General features: G+C 34.9%; 2 protein-coding genes across 7 annotated transcripts in view; one reads left to right on the top strand and one right to left on the bottom strand.

Moving 5' to 3' along the window:
• The window catches only part of Mettl21a (methyltransferase 21A, HSPA lysine), a 46796-nt gene that overhangs the window by 1335 nt on the left and 26245 nt on the right, over window positions 1–19216 (bottom strand). The window contains exon 5 of one of the 2 annotated variants that reach the window (XM_071618861.1): window positions 12802–13230. The exons of the other annotated variant lie outside the window; for it this stretch is intronic. Within the exon in view, the coding sequence (XP_071474962.1) occupies window positions 13212–13230 (19 nt within the window). The 3' untranslated portion in view covers window positions 12802–13211. Of the gene's footprint in view, window positions 1–12801; window positions 13231–19216 lie in introns of those variants that run through there. 2 annotated transcript variants of the gene reach the window in all.
• Creb1 (cAMP responsive element binding protein 1) overlaps window positions 1–19216 on the top strand; it is a 64084-nt gene that overhangs the window by 37109 nt on the left and 7759 nt on the right. For 4 of the 5 annotated variants that reach the window (XM_071618856.1, XM_027941690.2, XM_071618857.1 and 1 more), the window contains 2 exons: window positions 1102–1284; window positions 3174–3324. In XM_071618856.1, coding sequence (XP_071474957.1) covers window positions 1102–1284; window positions 3174–3324 — 334 coding nt within the window. Of the gene's footprint in view, window positions 1–1101; window positions 1285–2277; window positions 2341–3173; window positions 3325–19216 lie in introns of those variants that run through there. The other variant, XM_071618858.1, reaches the window with a different exon arrangement.

Raw genomic sequence — 19216 nt, 5'->3', positions numbered from 1 at the left:
AGCTACATCCCCAGCCCTTTTTATTTTTGATTTTGAGACAGGGTTTCAATAAGTTGCTTGGTGCCTTGCTAAGTTGATGAGGCTAGCCTTAAACTTGTGATCCTCCAGCCTCAGCCTCTGCCTCCTAAGTTGATGGGATTACAGGTGTGCACCATCATACTGGTTGTTTTTGTTTCTAAATAATGATCTTGAGTTCTAGTTTTAAGCTCCACAAGAGGTTTCTTGTGCTGAGTTCCATCTATTTTTCAGTTGTTTCATTGAGTGGGCTTTTGTTTGTTTGAGATGGTTCTGTGTTGCCAAAGATGATCTTGAACTCTTAAGCTCAAGTGATCCTTCTGCCTGAGTTTTCCAAGTAGCTGGAACTACAGATGTGTGCACCACACCTGGATAATTGAGTAGACTTTTGATGTATTTTATGAGTTGCTAGAAGAGATAAATGGAATGCACTGATGAGCTGCTTTATTGATTACTTTTTTTTTTAAAGAGAGAGAGAGAGATTTTTTTTTTTTTTTTAATATTTATTTTTTAGTTTTCGGCAGACACAACATCTTTGTTTGTATGTGGCACTGAGGATCGAACCCGGGCCGCTCGCATGCCAGACGAGCGCACTACCGCTTGAGCCACATCCCCAGCCCTATTGATTACATTTTAAAATAACCATTTATTGGGTGCCTATTACAGGCCCACCACTGTGCTGAGAGCATAAAGTCTAGATTTTTAAAGGTAGAGAAGAAAAATCACATTTCCTACCCTCAAGTAATTTATTTAGTTTTTGCCCAACAAATATTAAACAATATATTTTATGGTTAACACTAGAATAAAGTAAAGTGTGGATCATAGGCAGAATATCCTTGTAACCAAATAATTCCAAAAGGAATTTGATATTTTCTTACTGTTTCTAAAAAATCATTAACAGCATTATATTATAAATTGTAATGCAGTTCATAGAGTAGTAGAAAACTACTTGGGGATACCAAGATTCATTGTGATAATTTCTCCTAGATGATGCCTTACAAATTATTCTACATTGAATTTAGAGTGTCTTAAAGGTCTTACATGGTATTAATTAAACTTGTAACAATAAAATCCATTGGGTTTTAGTTGCCATTACCCAGGGAGGAGCAATACAGCTGGCTAACAATGGTACCGATGGGGTACAGGGTCTGCAAACATTAACCATGACCAATGCAGCTGCCACTCAGCCGGGTACTACCATTCTACAGTATGCACAGACCACTGATGGACAACAGATCTTAGTGCCCAGCAACCAAGTTGTTGTTCAAGGTAAGGGAATTCAGAATTCACAGGTGTGATAAATTCTTTAAAAGATTAAAATTTTATAAACTCAGAAAAAGTAAGTATCGTATTATAAAGCACAACTAAAATGTAGTCAATTTTTCTTTGATATAGATAATATTTTCCATGAACTCTTCCATTATCCCAAAATTGGACCAAAATGTCATGGCATAAAAACAACTATTTTTAGTATTTAAAAATATAGTGTCTATCTGTAACACCTTTACTGTTTGGGAACAGGAGAAACAGGGTAGGTTAGAACAAAAAAATGAAATCAGAAGTCAGGAAAGATGGATTTTTAGATGTAATTCTGAATGGATCTGCTTTGTGACTGAGCAGGATCCAATTATTCTGGGCCTTTTTGTTTGTTTTTCATTTATTAAATGAAATTGCGCTAAATCAAATAAGAATTTTGGAGGTCCACAATTCTGTTTCTCTTGTTTTTATTCAAAAGAAACTTAGGTCTTCTTTTCTGAAATTATTATATTTTGTATAGGAACATTATATTCCAAAAGACCACACACGAGTATGCAAGTCCACCGGTCTTGGAAGGAAAAGTAATAGTTAAACCCTTGAGGAATTATAAAGTAGATTTTTTTATTTTATTTTAATTTTTTTTGTTACATTTATTTCAGAAATATATGGATAGGAATTGACTATTTTTTGTTGAATCTGTTTGAATATTTCAACAATATAATTTATGCCAGATTGGAAATTTGTAGATTGAGGAAATAATAATTTGTTTCTAAAAATATTTTCATTAATAATAATGCATTTTGCCTATGTTAGGTAGTGGCAGTTGTATCCCTTTGCCATGGATAATTACCTTTGGATAATCCTAAAACACCAACTAGAGAATCATAATTTATTTAAAGGGCCCTAGTGTAATTACAGAATATATTCTGTTTTTAAACAAATAATATTTGAAAAAGATATTTTGCTTATTAATGGGAATAAAACACCTTTTCACTTTACATGCAGGTACTCAAAAAATGTAAAGCAGGATGTCAGTGAATTTGAATTCTGAACGTCAGTTTGAAGATGGTAACATGTTTAGTATATAAATCTTTTCCACTCAAACTACACATTTTAATTGATATTGATATCTAATATGAATAATTTTATATAAAGACCTTCAAATTCTCTCAAATGTTAGGTTCCTTATTCTTAGGAGAGCATATTAAGCTGATATTAGAAGAAATTTGACAAACAGTGATTGTTTCTTTTCACAAATGGTGGATTGTTTAGTTAGGAAATTAAAACTTAAGAGTTTATCTAGCCATTATCATTTATATTAAAACAATGTTTACAAATAAAATTGGCATCAATTAGTACACTTTTTCATACTTTCAGTTTTGTTTGAATTAGAAGTTTACAATAGTTGACCATAATGCTTTATTTTCTCTTCCATTTTGCTATTTTATGAAAAATCATGGTCGTTTTTATGTCGTGGCAAGAGTCTACTTGAAATTTTTTAATATGAATTTACCAATATCAAAGGAAGACATTGAGGACTATACTCTATCTAGGAAGATCATCCAAGCTGTGCCCTACTTCCCTTTTAGACTTAAGGTTGGTAAGCATGTTAACAGAATAGAACTACATTCCAATGAAAGATAAATATAAGACCCAGCAGACATAGGTTTAGATGTATTTCACCTGAGTGTCTATACTAATAAGTACATTAAACTGGGGTTTATTTCTCAGTAATGACCCAAAGAGTGCTGATTTTTTTTTCAACATTTTAGCCAGAATCATCTGTTCCTTATTGTTTCTTTTCTAATTCAAAAAGTATGTTTAGACTGATGATTAACACACACAGCTGAATCAAGTCACTTCATTTCTGTGCCTTACACCTTGCTCACCATTCTTTTCAGCTGCCTCAGGAGATGTACAAACATATCAGATTCGCACAGCACCTACTAGCACCATTGCCCCTGGAGTTGTTATGGCATCCTCCCCAGCACTTCCTACACAGCCTGCTGAAGAAGCAGCACGAAAGAGAGAGGTTCGTCTAATGAAGAACAGGTACATATAATCCATTTACTTAGATTGTTATGGGTTGAGTATGTCCACAAATTCTGCCAAATGTGTTTTACAACTGATAACAGGATCTTTGCCTTGAATTCCACCACCACCATCCCCCAGAATTGATGGATCTTACTAAAACTTCTTTATTTAATAAGTTGCATGTGAAATGACTAATGAGATTATGGGTCAGTCTTTAATAATAAAGTAGTTTTCTTTCATGCAGTTTCCTCACAGGAGATTTAATATGCAGCTTTGCTATGTTTGTATTTTGCTCCAACCAACTAGCTAGATTATTTACAAATTTTTTCATGAGTAGTATTGTTCATGTTCAAGAGCATCAGATATGTGTATTAACATTAAATGTTAAATTTTATTAAATTTATGTATAATAAAGTAAATGTATCAATGGCCAATATTTTCTTTACTCAAAATAGTAACTTAATACCATGTTACTGACAGAAACCTTGAAATAGTTATAATTCTTGAATGAGGAAAATTCTACTTATCAAAATCTGTGACATGTAGACAAAGCCATTTTTAAATGGTTTTGACATCAAAATAAAAGTACCCTATTTTTGTATTGGGGATTGAATGCAGGGGCCTTCTGCCTCTAAGCTACATCCCCAGTCTGATATTTATTTATTTGTTTGTTTGTTTATTTAGAAACAGGGTCTCCCTAAGGTGCCCAGGCTGGCTTATTTACTTACTTACTTACTTACTTACTTATTTATTTAGAGGCAGGGTCTCCCTAAGGTGCCCACTCTGGGTGCTCACCCTTGCAATTCTGCCTTACCCTCCCTGTTTGTTGAGATTACAGGCTTGTTCCCACATGCCTCGTATAGTTTTAAGATTTTAATATGAAAATGACTAAGACAAACAGAAAAAAATGAAAATAAAGATGTATGAAGTTATAAAATGTTTTAAATTGGTGACAATATTCTACTTTTTACCCCAGGATTATTCAAATTCATGATAAAGTCAAAGAAACAGATTGAATTTGGAAGATAAAGCTTGGTGTCTTGCTCCACCCTTGCTACGACTTTCAGAGAACCTATTAATCTTCTGAACCTCAGTTTTCTCCTTTGTAAAATAGGATTCCACAATCTACTTAAAGTGTTGTTCTAAGGGTCAAGTTAGATTATTTCTCTGAAAGTACTTTGTAACCACAGTGGTCTGAAACATAAATGTTTTTTTTTTTTCCTTGAGCAATTTAATATTTCAGCAGATCAGTCTCTTTGTTTCTAAAATATTTTTAGCTGTCACTGTATTAATAAATTATTATCTAAGCTATGAGCAATGGCAGAAGCATTCTGGGATTAGGGGAAAAGATGCAAAGGAGTGGAGTGACTTTGTTTTATTTGTTCTCTATCAACCAGTGATTTTCTTTTTAAGTATTTAAATTATAATTTTAAACAAAAGTATAAAAGCTGCATTCTTATTTAAATATATTTTAAAATATAAATTAAACTATGCATTATTTAAATATTCTCAGTTTTAAAGTACTCATAAGGGTGCTTAACCCTTTTTAAAATTAGAAACAATTCTCTTTTAAGAAGTCTCCAGCAAAAGCTTGGTAATAAAATTTAAAAAACAGCACTTACTAAAGAAAATAGTTTAAAGCACACATAGCAGAGCAATCAGAAAATAAGTCCTTTTGATTATTAAAAACAGCAGAAGAGGGGCCAGGATTGTGGCTCAGTGGGCAGAGCCCTTGCCTAGCATTCATGAGGCATTGAGTTCGATCCCTGGCACCACATGAAAATAAAGGTATTGTGTCCATCTACAACTAAAAAAAAAAAAAAAAGGCAGAAGAACTTTCAGATTATATCTATGTAGTTTGCCTCTGTGGGACAAAAAATGTTTCCCCCTAGTGGGTGTGGTGGCTTATGCCTGTAATCCCAGCAGCTCAGGAGACTGGAAAAGAAGGATCGTGAGTTCAAAGCCAGCCTCAGCAAAAGCGAGGCGCTAAGCAACTCAGTGAGACCCTATCTCTAAATAAAATACAAAATAGGGTTGGGGATGTGACTCAGTGGTTGAGTGCCCCTGAGTTCAATCCCTGGTACCAAAATAATAATAATAATGATGATGATGATGATGATGTTTCCCTCTTATACAGAAAAGACTACAGAGGCAATATAATTGTAGTCATGATTTGGACTTACTTTTAATCCTTTCCAACAGTTGGATAAACTCTAGTGTCCTTTTGAAGGAACAAAATAGGAAAAATTTTTTCTATAGTATGTAAGAAGGCAGCAGTATTGGTTCTTATCTACTGTTATGTAGAGGCCAACCTAGAGCACTGCCCATTTGTGAAAACTTGTTCTTTTAGCAGACCAAATTTCTTTTTTTCCTTCAGATTTGTAGCCCTCTCTACGATCCCCATCCCCCCCTACAACACATTCCAAGTTATGGAGAGGGCTTCAGTTCTTTACAAGCTTTATTTAAATGAGATCTATAGGGAAACCACCTGATCATGTACTCTGGTAAAATACTTTTGTTTGAATTTAGATATAGTGCCATAGTTTCATTTTTCCTTCATTATCAGATGACTGCTTTTTGAGCTTTCAGTCAAATCTGGCTTCTGTGACCATCATACCATGCAAACTCACAAACCAGGTACATACCCACATTCCAAAACACACACTTGGCAGATCCAGTAGTCTCTTTTTTGTTTGATTTCACCTCTGTGAAGTATGTACCACTTTTGACTGCTCATTCACCCAAAATACTTCTTTGGTTTATTCACCACCTGGTTTTCTGACTACTTTTCAAATTTCTCCTTGGAACTTTCATCCATAGTCATGTATTTCAGGTACCAATATATGCAGGTATCAATAATTCTATATATTCTGATATTGACCTTTCCTCTGAGGTACTGTTTATTAAGTTCCATATTATGTATGGGCAGTTCTAGATTTTTTATATACATTATTAATTCTTCTACAGTGAGGTGGAATTTTATTCCCACAGATACCAGAGAGAAGTTAAATGTTGCCAAACATCACAGTTTTTAAGAAACTGGTAGAATTGAGATTTGATCATGTGTCTGCTGCCAAAGCCTGTTAACATGCTACTTCACTGCTATGATGCTCTTACTAGAGCACACGGCAGTGGGGTGGATATGTAACAAGGAAGTGAAACATGGAATGCTTTTCTTGGGTGTTCATTTTGCTCAAAGATTAGAGACAAATAAAAATTATTTTTAAGGTAATAATAAAAGATTCACACTACAGTAGTTGCTTTGGGTTGTGACCCCAGAATCCCCATAAATTTCCTTGCTTATAGTGAGTACTCTTGACATATTCACCAGAAATAATGTCTCCTATATACATCAAACATAACCTGTATTAAACTAAACTTGGACAGAAAAAGTTTGGACTCAGAAATTCTACAGTCTCCAAATAGCCATTTATTCCAAAATGAAAATAAGTGGTAAGCATTGTGAAAGAGGAAATATAAATGGTTGTTGTATTTATTTGTGTTGCTACAGTAACAATCACAAAATCTCAGTGTCTTAGAACACATATTTCTTCCTCATTTATAAGTTACATTTTGACAGCTGCAAGTCACTTGCCCATGGCTCTTCTTCACATGCTGTCTATTTCGTGAATCCCAGCCCCCAAGGAGCAGCAGCACCTCTGAGAGGAGCCTTTGACAACAGGAAAAGGGCAGTGCTTTTTAAAGCGTCTGCTTGACTATGGTGAACAACATGTCTACTTGTGTTCCATTGGACACAGCACAGACAAGGACAAGCCCAAAGTCAGCAGACTGGATGCTAGCTCTTTCCATAGGAAGCAAGGAGGGGCAAATTACAAAAGTAATATAATTTACCACCTTTGCTTTTATATAACATTAGCATGCACAGGGGGTTTTAATAGCAGACTTTTAAGGACAAAAATAATAAAGAAAAGGTTAAATAGATTTATATAAAATAGCAAAGCAAACAAACTGAAAATATTTTAACAGTGTCAGAAGACTAATGAAGATATGAAGGCATATTCACAAATGATAGGATAAACAACGTATATTTGATATGAATTAAGGTACTTTCATTCAACTACATATAGCTGTTCATTAAGAAAGAAAACAGATGTATTTTTTTGCTGAGATAGGAAGATATTCTTCATGGACAGAAGCAGATTACTAAAGAGTATATATGTTCTCATTTTTTAAAATGTATTACACAGGTAAAACATGCTCATTATAAGTAAGAAAAGTATAAACTAAAAATATCAACTCTAATTGAACCATCCAAATTATTATATAGAGTATATTTTTCCTCAATACAAATAAAAACATATATTCATTTTTAAAATATTATTTTTTAGTTGTAATTGGACACAGTTCCTTTATTTTTACTTATTTTCATATAGTGCTGAGGATTGAACCCAGTGCCACTCAATGTGCTAGGCAAGCACTCTACCACTGAGCTACCACCCCAGCACTATATGTACATTTTTAATAGATCAGTTTTAACCTTTTATTTTCAAATAACTTTAGACTTAGACGTGGTAAAGATGTTTCCGATACCTTTTATTCAGCTTCCTGTATTCCTAGTATATTATATAAGCAGAATAACAGTTATCAAAACTAAGAAATACATTGGTATAAAACTATTAAGTGAATTATACATTTTATTCAGACTTATGCATTTTTTAATACCTATATTCCTTTTCTTTTGTAGAATCCAATCCAGATACCACATTGCACTTAATTGTCACATCTCTTAGTTTCTGTTTCCTTGTGTTTCATAGCCTTTTGTATCTGACACTTTTGAAGGGTAGGGATCTGACTTCTTATAGAATATCCCTCATTTGGGGTTTATCTGATGTTTTCTTATGGTTAGATAGAGGTCATCAATTTGGGGGAAAAAATCCTGCAGTGATTTATTGTGCCCCTCTTGCTACATCATATCAGGAAACATATACCAGTAGACTTATTACTGGTAATATTAACTTTGATCAGTTGGTTGAAGTACTAATTTGTCTCCACTGTAGAATTTTTCTCTTTGTATACTGCATTCCTTAGAAACTAAGTGCAGCCTACATTTAAGGGGAAGAGTATCAAAGAATTTGTGGTCACATGTTATAACCAACAAAGTAGTTGGTTTTTTAAAGAAGATGCTTGGAAGCTATGTTAAGTATCTCCCTGTAAATTTTGCCCACTGATTTTAGTACAAGTCAAGTGTTATATCCTTATCCAAAATGCATAGAACTAGAAATGTGAGATTTCAGAGTTCTTCTGGTTTTGGAATATTTATATAGACTTAGCCAATTGAGCATCTTTAATTGGAAAATCCAAAATCCAGAACTTCTAAGTAATGTGTCTGTTCCCAAGTTTCAGATTTTTAAAATTTGGGATATTCAACCTATATTCACCAGTGAATTATACCACAGTAATTATTACTATGGTATTCTCATGGGAATTTTCTATTTCTCTCATCCCTTCTACTTTTATTAACTTTTTTTTTTCTATAAGAATATTTTGTGCCTTCCCCATTATTTACATCAATATAGACTCATGGTAACTGGGGGAGGTTATAATTCATTACTATCATTATTATATTATTCAGATTGTCCCAACTTTAGCCATTGGGAGCTCTTCCAGTTTGTTTTCTGTGTCCTTTGAACATGCCCTCTACCCCCGCTTTTGCACCTTCCTCTCTTGCACTACTGGATTATCTATACTCAATTTTTCATCTTGTTTTCAGAATCAGCCATTTTTCCAATGAGCCCTGTTCCTTTTTATTGGGAAATACTATTTAGAAACCAAGAACTGGGCACTAGATTATGCTGTTTGCTACCAGGGTCACACTTGTATGGCCTCAACATAGAACTAGGAAATATGTGTAGGTATACGTCCTTATTTCTATATCTATACATGTACACTAAAATGAATGGATTCATAGTAACATCACAGGCTAATCTATAACCACAGGGTTTATTTTAGCCTCCCCCTCTTTGCTTATTTGTAATTCTTTCTATGACAGAAACTAGGCTTACATGTTTGTTTAGCTCTAATGTACATGTGAAGCAGGTTCAGAGTTGATAATGAGTACCCCTGTGAGAAATAAATTTACCTAATTATAGTGCAATGTTTTATTTTCTTTTTGTTTTCAGCATTGTAGTATTGCATGAAATTGCTGTTTTCCAAAGGTACTTAGGATTCCTTTTCTCCACCCTGCTTAGTGAAGTTACATCAACATTAGATTTCTCATCATCTTCACTCAGTCTAGGATTCCCCAACATTCTGTTTTTTTCTTCTTAAATTCACATACAGCTAAGTTCACTTTTTTTATATAGTTTTATGGATTTTGACAGATGTATGGTATCATGTATCTATCCCCATAATGCCATACAGAACAGTAATACTGTCCTAAAAAATACTCCCTTGTGATACTAATCAGCTTCTACGCCTTCCCTGAATCCCTGGAAACCACTAAACAGTTATAGTTTTGCCTTTCCCAGAATTTCATATGAACAGAATCATATAGTCTTTTAGATCCACTTATTTCACCTAGAAAAATGTGTCTAAGATTCATTAATATTGTTGCAGGAATCAATGGTTGGTGTTATCACTAACATTTCATTATATAGATGCACTATGGTTTTTTGTTTATTTTATCCTTTTTCACTTTGAAGTTTATTTTGGTTGTTTCCAGTTTGGGAGGAATAACATAAATATTTAGACAAAGGTTTTTTATATGAATTTTTAGTTTACTTGGGTAAATATTTAGAAGGAGGTTGGCAGGTAGAATGTAAATATATATTTAACTTTTATTATAAATGCCCAGTTGTTTTCCAAAATGACTGTACCATTTTGTATTCCCACCAGCAGTGTATGAGAGTTCCAGGTTTTTTATATTGTTGCCAGAACTTGATATAATTAGTTCTTTTTTTTTTTTTTAATCCTTGTTCTATAAGGTATATAAATGGTATCTCATTGTGGTTGTAATTTGCATTTCCCTTGTAACTACTAATGTTAAGCTTATTTGCCATCTGAATATTTTCTCTGTTAAAGTATCTATTTAGATCATTTGCCTACTTTTTATTGTGTTGGTATTTTTTCTTTTGAGATCTTTATTCTGGATACAAGTCTTTTGTTGGATATGTGATTAGCAAGTATTTTCAGTTTGTAGCTTATTTTTCATTTTCTTAATACTGTCTTTTGTAGAAGAAAAGGTTTTCATTTTTATGAGATCCAGTTCATCAATTTTTTTTTCTTTTATAAATCATGCTGTGGTATTGTATGTAAGAATTATTTGCCTAATCCACAATCACACAGATTTTTCTCCTGTTCTCCTCTAAAAACATTATAGTTTTACATTTACTTTTGAGTTGAGTTTTATGATATGCAAGGGATGTATTAAGATTCATTATTTATATATAGGTATCCATTTGTTCTGACACCATTTATTTAAAAGATTATTGAATTCCCTTTGCTCTTTTGTCAAAAATTAATGGACTGTTGATTTGGTCTCTTTCTGGGCTAACATCCTCACTGACCTGTGTGTCTATCCTTTCACCAGTTCCATATTCTCATGTTTATTACCACAGCATCATAGCAAGTCTCAAATTTGACTGTGGAGTCCTCCAACCCTGTTACTCTAGGATAGAATTGTTTGGATTTTCATATAAATTTAAAATCAGCTTTTAGTGTCTACAGAAAGCTTGCTTATATTTTGATTAGGATTGCCTTGAGTCTGTACATCAAATGGAGGAGAAATGATTCTTAACAATACTAAGTCTTAAGTAGTTCTGAGGTTTTTGCTTTTGTTTGGGGGCAGGTACTACTTGAAATGATGCTCAACAGTTCATTGCTAGTATATAATAGAAATAAAATTGACTTTGAGAATATGGAAAAAACGAAACCCAGTTTCTTTTCCTTTTTTTTGTACTGGGAAATGAACCCAGAGGCATTTAACCACTGAGCCACACTCCCAGCCCTTTTTTGTATTTTATTTAGAGACAGGTCCTCGCTTTTGCTGAGGCTGGCTTTGGCTTTAAACTCTGATCCTCCTACCTCAGCCTTCCCAGCTGCTGGGCTTATAGGCATGTGCCACTGCACCTGGCCAAACCTTGTTTCTGTATTCTCACTCAATATGTAAACATAGAAGACTGTTGTAGGGCTGGGACTGTAGCTCAGTGGTAGAGCGCTTATCTAGTACATGCGAGCTACTTAGCACCACATAAAGATTAAAAAAAAAAAAAAAAAAGACTATTGTGACCAAAGTGTGGAGATTGTTTTCCCATAACACCAAGCAATCAACCTGTTCTACAGGGGACACAAGCTGGGTATCCTCTAATTCAGAAACAATTCTAAGGGAATTGCATCTGATCCTGCAGATTGAGGGCTCAGTCCCACTAGACCTCTGCTTTACTTCACATTCTGATTGCAAGCTCTAGGTTATTTTTTTCTGTGATCTTAACCAACCTGCTATTAATCGGAGTTCCCATGACTCTTCTTGGTTTGAATTAATTTGCTAGAACAAAGGGAAACACATTTACTATGTGTCACAAAGGATATTTTACAGGATACAAGTAAACAGCCAGATGAAGAGATATGTAAGGCAAGATCTAGAAAGGTCCCAGGTTCTTGTGGAGTGGGGGCATAATACCCTACAGGCAGCTTCCCTGTGTTAAGCTGTCCAGAAATTTCTCAACCAGTTTTTTTGTGTTTTTATGGAAGGTTCATTACTTAGACATGATTGATTAAATCACTGGCCCTTGGTGATCTACTCAACCTTTACCCCTTTTTCCTCCTCTTGTCATGGGAGATGAGGTACCAGGAGTTTCCAGATCAGAGCAGGGAATTTAACTCATGACCAACAAGATTCTTGGCATACATGATGAAAAAGAATTTCAGCTTGAGCTAGATAAAGGCATACACAAAGGTTTATTTAGAAAACAAATACACATTCAAGGGAGAATTCGGGCTGTCTCAAATGAGAAGCTTTGCCTTTGTGTGGGGATTCAATATTTATAGGGGACTAGAGGTGAGTGGAGTGGGTCTACGTAATTTCCTACCAGTTTCCCCTGCATGTGTATATTCTCCTCTTTTTTACAAGGGAATGAACCAAGGGTCTGTTGCTCAAGATTTACAACCATGCTTTCTGCATCTCAGTGCTTCATGGATATTTCCTTTAAGTCTCAATGTATTATTCTTTATCCTAAATCCCTGTCTCACCCTGAGGTTCAGGAATAGGGCTGAAAGTCCCAACCTTCTAATCCTACCCGGGTCTTTCTGGTCTTCATTCTGAAACTACATGGGGATTAACAAGCCATCTGTCAACTTATTAGCATACAAAACCTTATTCCATGGAGAATCCAAGGATTTTAGGAATTTTGCCAAAAGGAGGACCAAATAATCATATTGACCTTTTTTTTACCCTATGACCTTTCTAAATTTAATTAGTTCTAGGAGATTTTTTTTTTGGGGGGGGGGTGTCGCAATGGGCAAAGGTGTGACTTATGCAGTTGAGGGGAGTCGAAATAAAGAATGTCCACACACTTCTGCCCTTTTTAATGTTTTATACACTCAAATCACTTAATACAATTTCACTCTATACGTTTTTAATCAAGAAAATGACAATCCTTAATGCTGGACAGTGCAATAGACATAATCAATTCAAGTCAAATAATTCTAAGTGAACTCTAAGTAATGCAAACATACTTAATCATGACAGACTTATACAGATACTCCCTCTGCATGCTAAGCTCAAGTGCCAGATCTAGAGTCTCAGGTCTTAGGCCTTAAGTCCAGCAGATGCACACTCACTCAGACCACAGTGATCAGGTCAGGAACCGATGGAGGCTTCTCCTGGTGTGGAGTTGACAGCCAGTTGAGGAAACCATCATAAGGAGAAGTCGCCTTTCTCACCAGGGTCAGGAGGCTGCTGTAGAGCTTCAGAGCAGTGAGCACAATGAGAGAGGATCAGGCAGATGATGAGAAGAGTTGGAATGTCAGTCCATGTCCTTCATCAGGCTCACCAGCCAGTGATATGCTTTACATGGATCTATCTGTAAGCTCCTATTTCTTTCCTTTTCCTCTCTCATTAGCATTCTGATGCTATTTGAAGTTGTTCTGATTAAGACTAGATTTTAGGCATACTTTGCGTTTCTGTTGGTCTCATAGGTATGTTCTTCTCTTGCACCTCCTTAAAGAAATAGGGCCTCACACATTCCCCAAACTGTATTCAGTACTCACCAATGCCCTAAGGCCAGTGGTGTTGCCCTACCTGAGTGGATTAATTTTTTGTTCCAAAATGAAGATAAACTCCCCATAGAATTTCTTGTCCCTCCCACTCAAATGTTGTTCCACGGTGTGTGGACTCTTTGAGGTCTTTTCTATGAGTGACGACTGATAGTGTGTTCATGGAGAAAAGACTTCAAGAGCACTCAGACTTCCCTAATTACTGGAATTTTTAAAGGTTAAATACTGTCCCACCAGCTTACACTCACTCTGGCCTTTATCAGATTTTCATCTTTTTTATGAGAAATGGTAAAAAAATTCTTTTATCATTGTCCAGTTGCCTCTATCCAAGATAAGTATGTTTTTGTCTCCTCCCTTCTTGAGGCATTGCCTCCTTAAATTTTGGATCAGTTTGCTGTGTAGCCTTTGGTCTCTGATAGATTTGAAAACACTCATGAATTTGGTTAGTCCTTTTTCCCATGGTAAGAGTAGCATATCTTTCTTTTTGCTTCTCTACATCTTAGGGTAGAAGCCAGAACCAATATACCCATTTTTAAATTAATATAATAATTCATGTGGATGAAGACTGTAAAAACCCATAAATATTTAAAGGCAAACAAGTAAAAGCACATAGTAAGGAAGGATTGAAGATGCTGAAAGAGGAGTAAATAAAATATCTTATAGAAGCAAAGAACTTTTTTCTAAAAGTATGTCTAAATCAGTTTCAGAATTTACAGGCCATCTGTTTGCATAAATTCTTATAATCACAAAATCCTATTTTTGTACTAGAAGAGACATCAGAGGTCACTTTGATCTGCACACTGAGTCCCTAGACCAGTTCCTTGGGTAGATTCTTTCGTTCCCTTGCTCTTAAAATATCTTGATAGAAAGTTTCAAGAAGCTTTAATTTAAGTGGCTGTCTTCAATTTTAAAATTTTCATTTTCATTTGAATGTTGTAGTCTCCTTTGAGATATAGTATTTAATATTAAAATGCCTTCCACCTCATCAATTAAAATTAATGCTTTAGAATGATTTACCGTATTAATTCTTTGCATGTACCTAACAAAGCTAACCTATACCTTAGTTTGGGATGTGTTGATGAGTTTGTTTTATTTTTTCTTTATTTTTAAACAGATGGGAAAGCAGTTCTTGAATGGGGAAGGACCCACTAGAAACTACTCAACTAGTTAGTGTCAAAGCCAGGATCTGAATCCAGAATTTCTGATCCTCAGTTCAGAACTCTTGCTAGTATACTATATTGTATTTAATGTGTATCCAAGTTTGTTTATTTTAAACTATGATTAACTTGAGCATCATTCTATACATTGGTGTTATTAGAAATACATTTAGTATTTCTCCCAGCCCAAAAGAGAGTCAAGTTTAGGACTGCTATGTGGAATTTCTCTTTGGAGGAGGACCTCAGTTCACATTAGTATATGGAAAGGATCCAAGAGGTCTTGCAAAAAGAAGTAAGTTAATTTTCTTTGCCCAATGTTTCATGTTTCTTTTGAGGAATATATACTTGAATCTTTCACAATACTGCAGTATATGATTATAGTAGAAAAAGGTTGGAGGTACTTATCTATAGGATCATATTAATTTAGCTTTGGAAACTAACAGGTAGATATAGCATTCATATGGGTAATTCAACTTGTAGACTGTACATTGTCAGGTAATGGAGGAGAGAAAGCAAGAGAAAAAAGACTAGTCAACCGTGATTGAAATTAAACTTGTGAATACGCATACAGCCTACAGGTTCTCTGAGTGTTAGAATTCACCGAATAGAAAGCATCCAAATTGACCTCTGAATCATTCCCACTGTCATCCTTTTTAGATCCCAGCTTTCCTCTAGCCCCAAGGCACCTCTTGACTTGTTTTTTTCAGTATTTATAGGAATGTTGGACCATTTTTAATTCATTTCCAAACAACTTTTCTCAAATGGCCAAGTGATACGGTAGATTATGTGCATGCCTCTCATGAAAAAAAGAAACATTATATGCAGCATTCCCCATTAACATTGATGTAATTATCCTACCATTTGAGTTATCTAGAAATAGTAGGTAACATTTTAACAATACAATAATATTTCATGTACTTTATATATGTTAACATTTATTTCTCATAAACCTTTTATTTGGGGGGCGGGGGGTTGCTGGGGATTGAACCCATGGCCTTGTGCAAGGCAAGCACTCTACCAACTGAGCTATAGCCCCAACCACCTCATGAACCTTTTGAGTTTTCATCTGGTTAAATAATTTACATCTGCCTTATATAACTGGTAAGGGATAGAAACCTCTTATACCCAGGAGTCTGCCACTGAAGATATTATTAACTACTACACTTATCTTGCCCCTGTTGTAAATGATTGATTATAAATTGTTGGTTTTCATATTTTAAAGAGTTAAAATCTTTTTGCTTTTAACTAATATTCATTAAAAAATAAGTACCTACCTTTTATTCATCCTACTAGACTGAGGATATAAAAAAATAAGAGGGCCTTTGACCACATAGAGCTAAAAAAGAGTTTACTAGTTTATGGTTATCAGTTTATTACATAATAGTTTTCTTGTCAATCTAATAGATTTTTAAATAATTTTTAATTGTGGTTAAAAATATATAACATGATAAAGAATTTAACATCCTATTTTTAAGTGTATAATTAAGTAGGGTTAGGTATATTCTCATATATGCAACAGATAGTCAGAAGTGGAATTGCTGAATCACATGACACATTCTTTTTGTAATTTTTCAAGAAACCCTCTTCATAGCAGCTGTCCTGTTTTACATTCCCAACAAAAGTCCAAAAGTATTCCAGTTTTTTCATGTCCACAATAGGTGTTTTCAGATGGTAGAAAGAAGTGGTAGTTGTCTTTGATGATAGCCATCCTAATGTCTGTGAGATAATTGTGGTTTTGATTTGCATATCCCTATAGATTAGTTGATGTTGAACATCTTTTCATGTTTATTGGCCATTTGTTTACCTGCATTGGAGAAATATCTATTCAAGTCCTAAGCCCATTTTTTATTTTATTTTTTTATTTGGTCGAATTAATAACACATGACAATAGAGTGCATTTTGACACATCTTATATAAATGGAGTATAACTTCTCATTCTAATGTTATACATGATGTGGAGGAGTTACACCAGTTCTGTGTAATCCATATATGCACATAGGGTAAAAATGTCCAATTGATTCTACTATCCTTCCTATCCACATATACCCTCTCCTCCTTTCACTCCCCTCTGTCTAATCCAAAGTACCTTTATTCTTCTCCACTACCATCCCACCCCACCTTATTGTGAATTAGCATCTGCATATCAGAGAAAACATTCAGCCTTTGATTTTGGGGGATTGGCTAATTTTGCTTAGCATTATGTTCTCCAGTTCCATCCATTTACTGGTAAATGTCATAATTTCATTCTCCTTTATGGCTAATATTCCACTGTGTATATATACCACATTTTCTTTATCCATTCATCTGTTGAAGAACACTGTGTTGGTTCCATAGTTTGGCTATTGTGAATTGAGCTGCTATAAACATTGATGTGGCTGTGTCATTATATGCTGATTTTAAGTCCTTTGGGTATAAACTGAGGAGTGGAATGACTGGGTTGAATGGTGGTTCCATTCCAAGTTTTCTGAGGAACCTCCATACTGCTTTCTGTAGTAGTTGCACCAGTTTGCAGCCCCACCAGCATGTGTGAGTGTACCTTTTTCCCCCACGTCCTCGCCAACTTTTATTGTTGCTTCTATTATTGATAATTGCCATTACTAAAGATGTTGAACATTTTTTAATATATTTGTTGATTGATTATATTTCTTCTGATACATCTTAGAGATTAATGCTCTATTAGAGGTACATGTGTAAAGGTTTTCTCTCATTCTGTAGGCTCTCTCTTCATTGTTTCCTTTGCTGTGAAGATGATTTTTAGTTTGATTTCATCCCATTATTGATTTTTGATTTTACTTCTTGTGCTTTAGGGGTCTTGTTAAGGAAGTCAGTTCCTAAGCTGATAAGATTTGGGCCTACTTTTTCTTCTGTTAGGCGCAGGGTCTCTGTTCTAGAGTCTTAAGTCTTTGTGCAGGGTGAGAGATGATTTCATTTTGCTACATTTGGATTTTCAGTTTTCCCAACACCATTTGTTTTGTTGATGAGGCTATCTTTTCTCCAGTGTATGTTTTTGGTGCCTTTGTCTAGTATGAGATAACTGTATTTGTGTAGGTTTATCTCTGCTTCCTGCCTGTTATGGCCTGAACAGTTTTCCTCTTCCATGCCCTATTCTATTCTGTACCATTGGTCTACCTGCCTGTTTTGGTGCCCACATGCCTTTTTTGTTACTATGGCCTAAGCCCATTTTTTAATCTAGTTATTTTGTTGTTGAGTTGTGGGAGTTTTTTATATATTATGGGTATTATTCCCGCATCACATACATGATTTGTAAATATTTTATTTCAGTTCATAGGTTGCCTTTTCATTGTTTTGTGTGCTTATAGGTACAGAATTTTTTAAGTTTGATGTAGTCCTATTTTTCTATTTTGATTGCTTATGCTTTCAGTGTCATATCTAAGAAATCACAGACAAGTCCAATTTCAGAAAGGTTTTCCCCTAGAAGTCTTACAGTTTTAGGTGTTAAGTTAAAGTCTTTGTTACATTTTGTTTTATTTTTGTGTAAGGTAGGGGAAGAATCTCATTCTTTTTACATGTTGATAACCAGTTTTCCCAACATCACTTATGGAAGAGATGTTATTTTTTTTAACATTTTTATTAGTGCATTATAGTTTTTATAGCTGTAACCAATATATCCAACAAGAACCTAAAAGAGGACACGTTTATTTTGGCACATGATTCACAGGTTCAGTCCATGGTCAGCTGACTCCATAACCGTGGGCTCAAGGTGAGACCGCTCCCCATAGCAGAAGGGCATGGCAGAGGAAAACTGTTCAGGCCATAACAGGCAGGAAGCAGAGAGAGAACTTGCTTACCCGGGACAAAATATAAATCCCAAAGGCATATCTCCAGTGACCCATTTCCTCCAGTTACACCCTACTTGCCTACATTACCGATTAGGCTACAGCTCTCATAATCTAATTGCTTTGCCTCTGAACATTCTTGCATTGTCTTACCCATGAGTTTTTGGGGGACACCTCATATCTAAACCATAACAGTTATATATAATAGCAGAGTTCATTTTGACATATTCATAAATGCTTTAACATGTTTTACTGCATTTCAGTCACCAGTACTTCCCTTTTCCCTCCTCTCCTTCCTCCCCTAATCCCCTTCCTCTACTTCATTGGTCTTCCTTCTGTTTTATTTTTAATTGGTGCATTATAGTTATATAAAAGTGGAAGGAATTATGATATATTCCTACATGCACATAGCATAATTTAGTCCACCTCTCCAGTTCCCCTCTTCCCTCTACCTTTGTCCCCCACCCCTGCTTTACTGATCTCCCTTATATTTTCAAGAGATCCTTTCTTTTATTACTTTTTTCTTTCTAGCTTTCCCATATGAGAGAAAACATTGGACCCTTGACTGGGTCTGGCTTACTTCACACAGCATGATGTTCTCCAGCTCCATACATTTTCCTGTAAATGACATTGTTTATTCTTTTTATGGCTGAGTAAAACTCCATTGTATGTATGTACCGCATTTTCTGTATCCATTCATCTGCTAGGCTTGTTCCATGGCTA

This window comes from Marmota flaviventris, chromosome 11 (genome assembly GCF_047511675.1).
Source record: "Marmota flaviventris isolate mMarFla1 chromosome 11, mMarFla1.hap1, whole genome shotgun sequence".
Lineage (NCBI taxonomy): Eukaryota > Metazoa > Chordata > Mammalia > Rodentia > Sciuridae > Marmota > Marmota flaviventris.
Note: the sequence above shows the minus strand (reverse complement) of the source record. Positions and strands in the feature narration are given on the sequence as shown.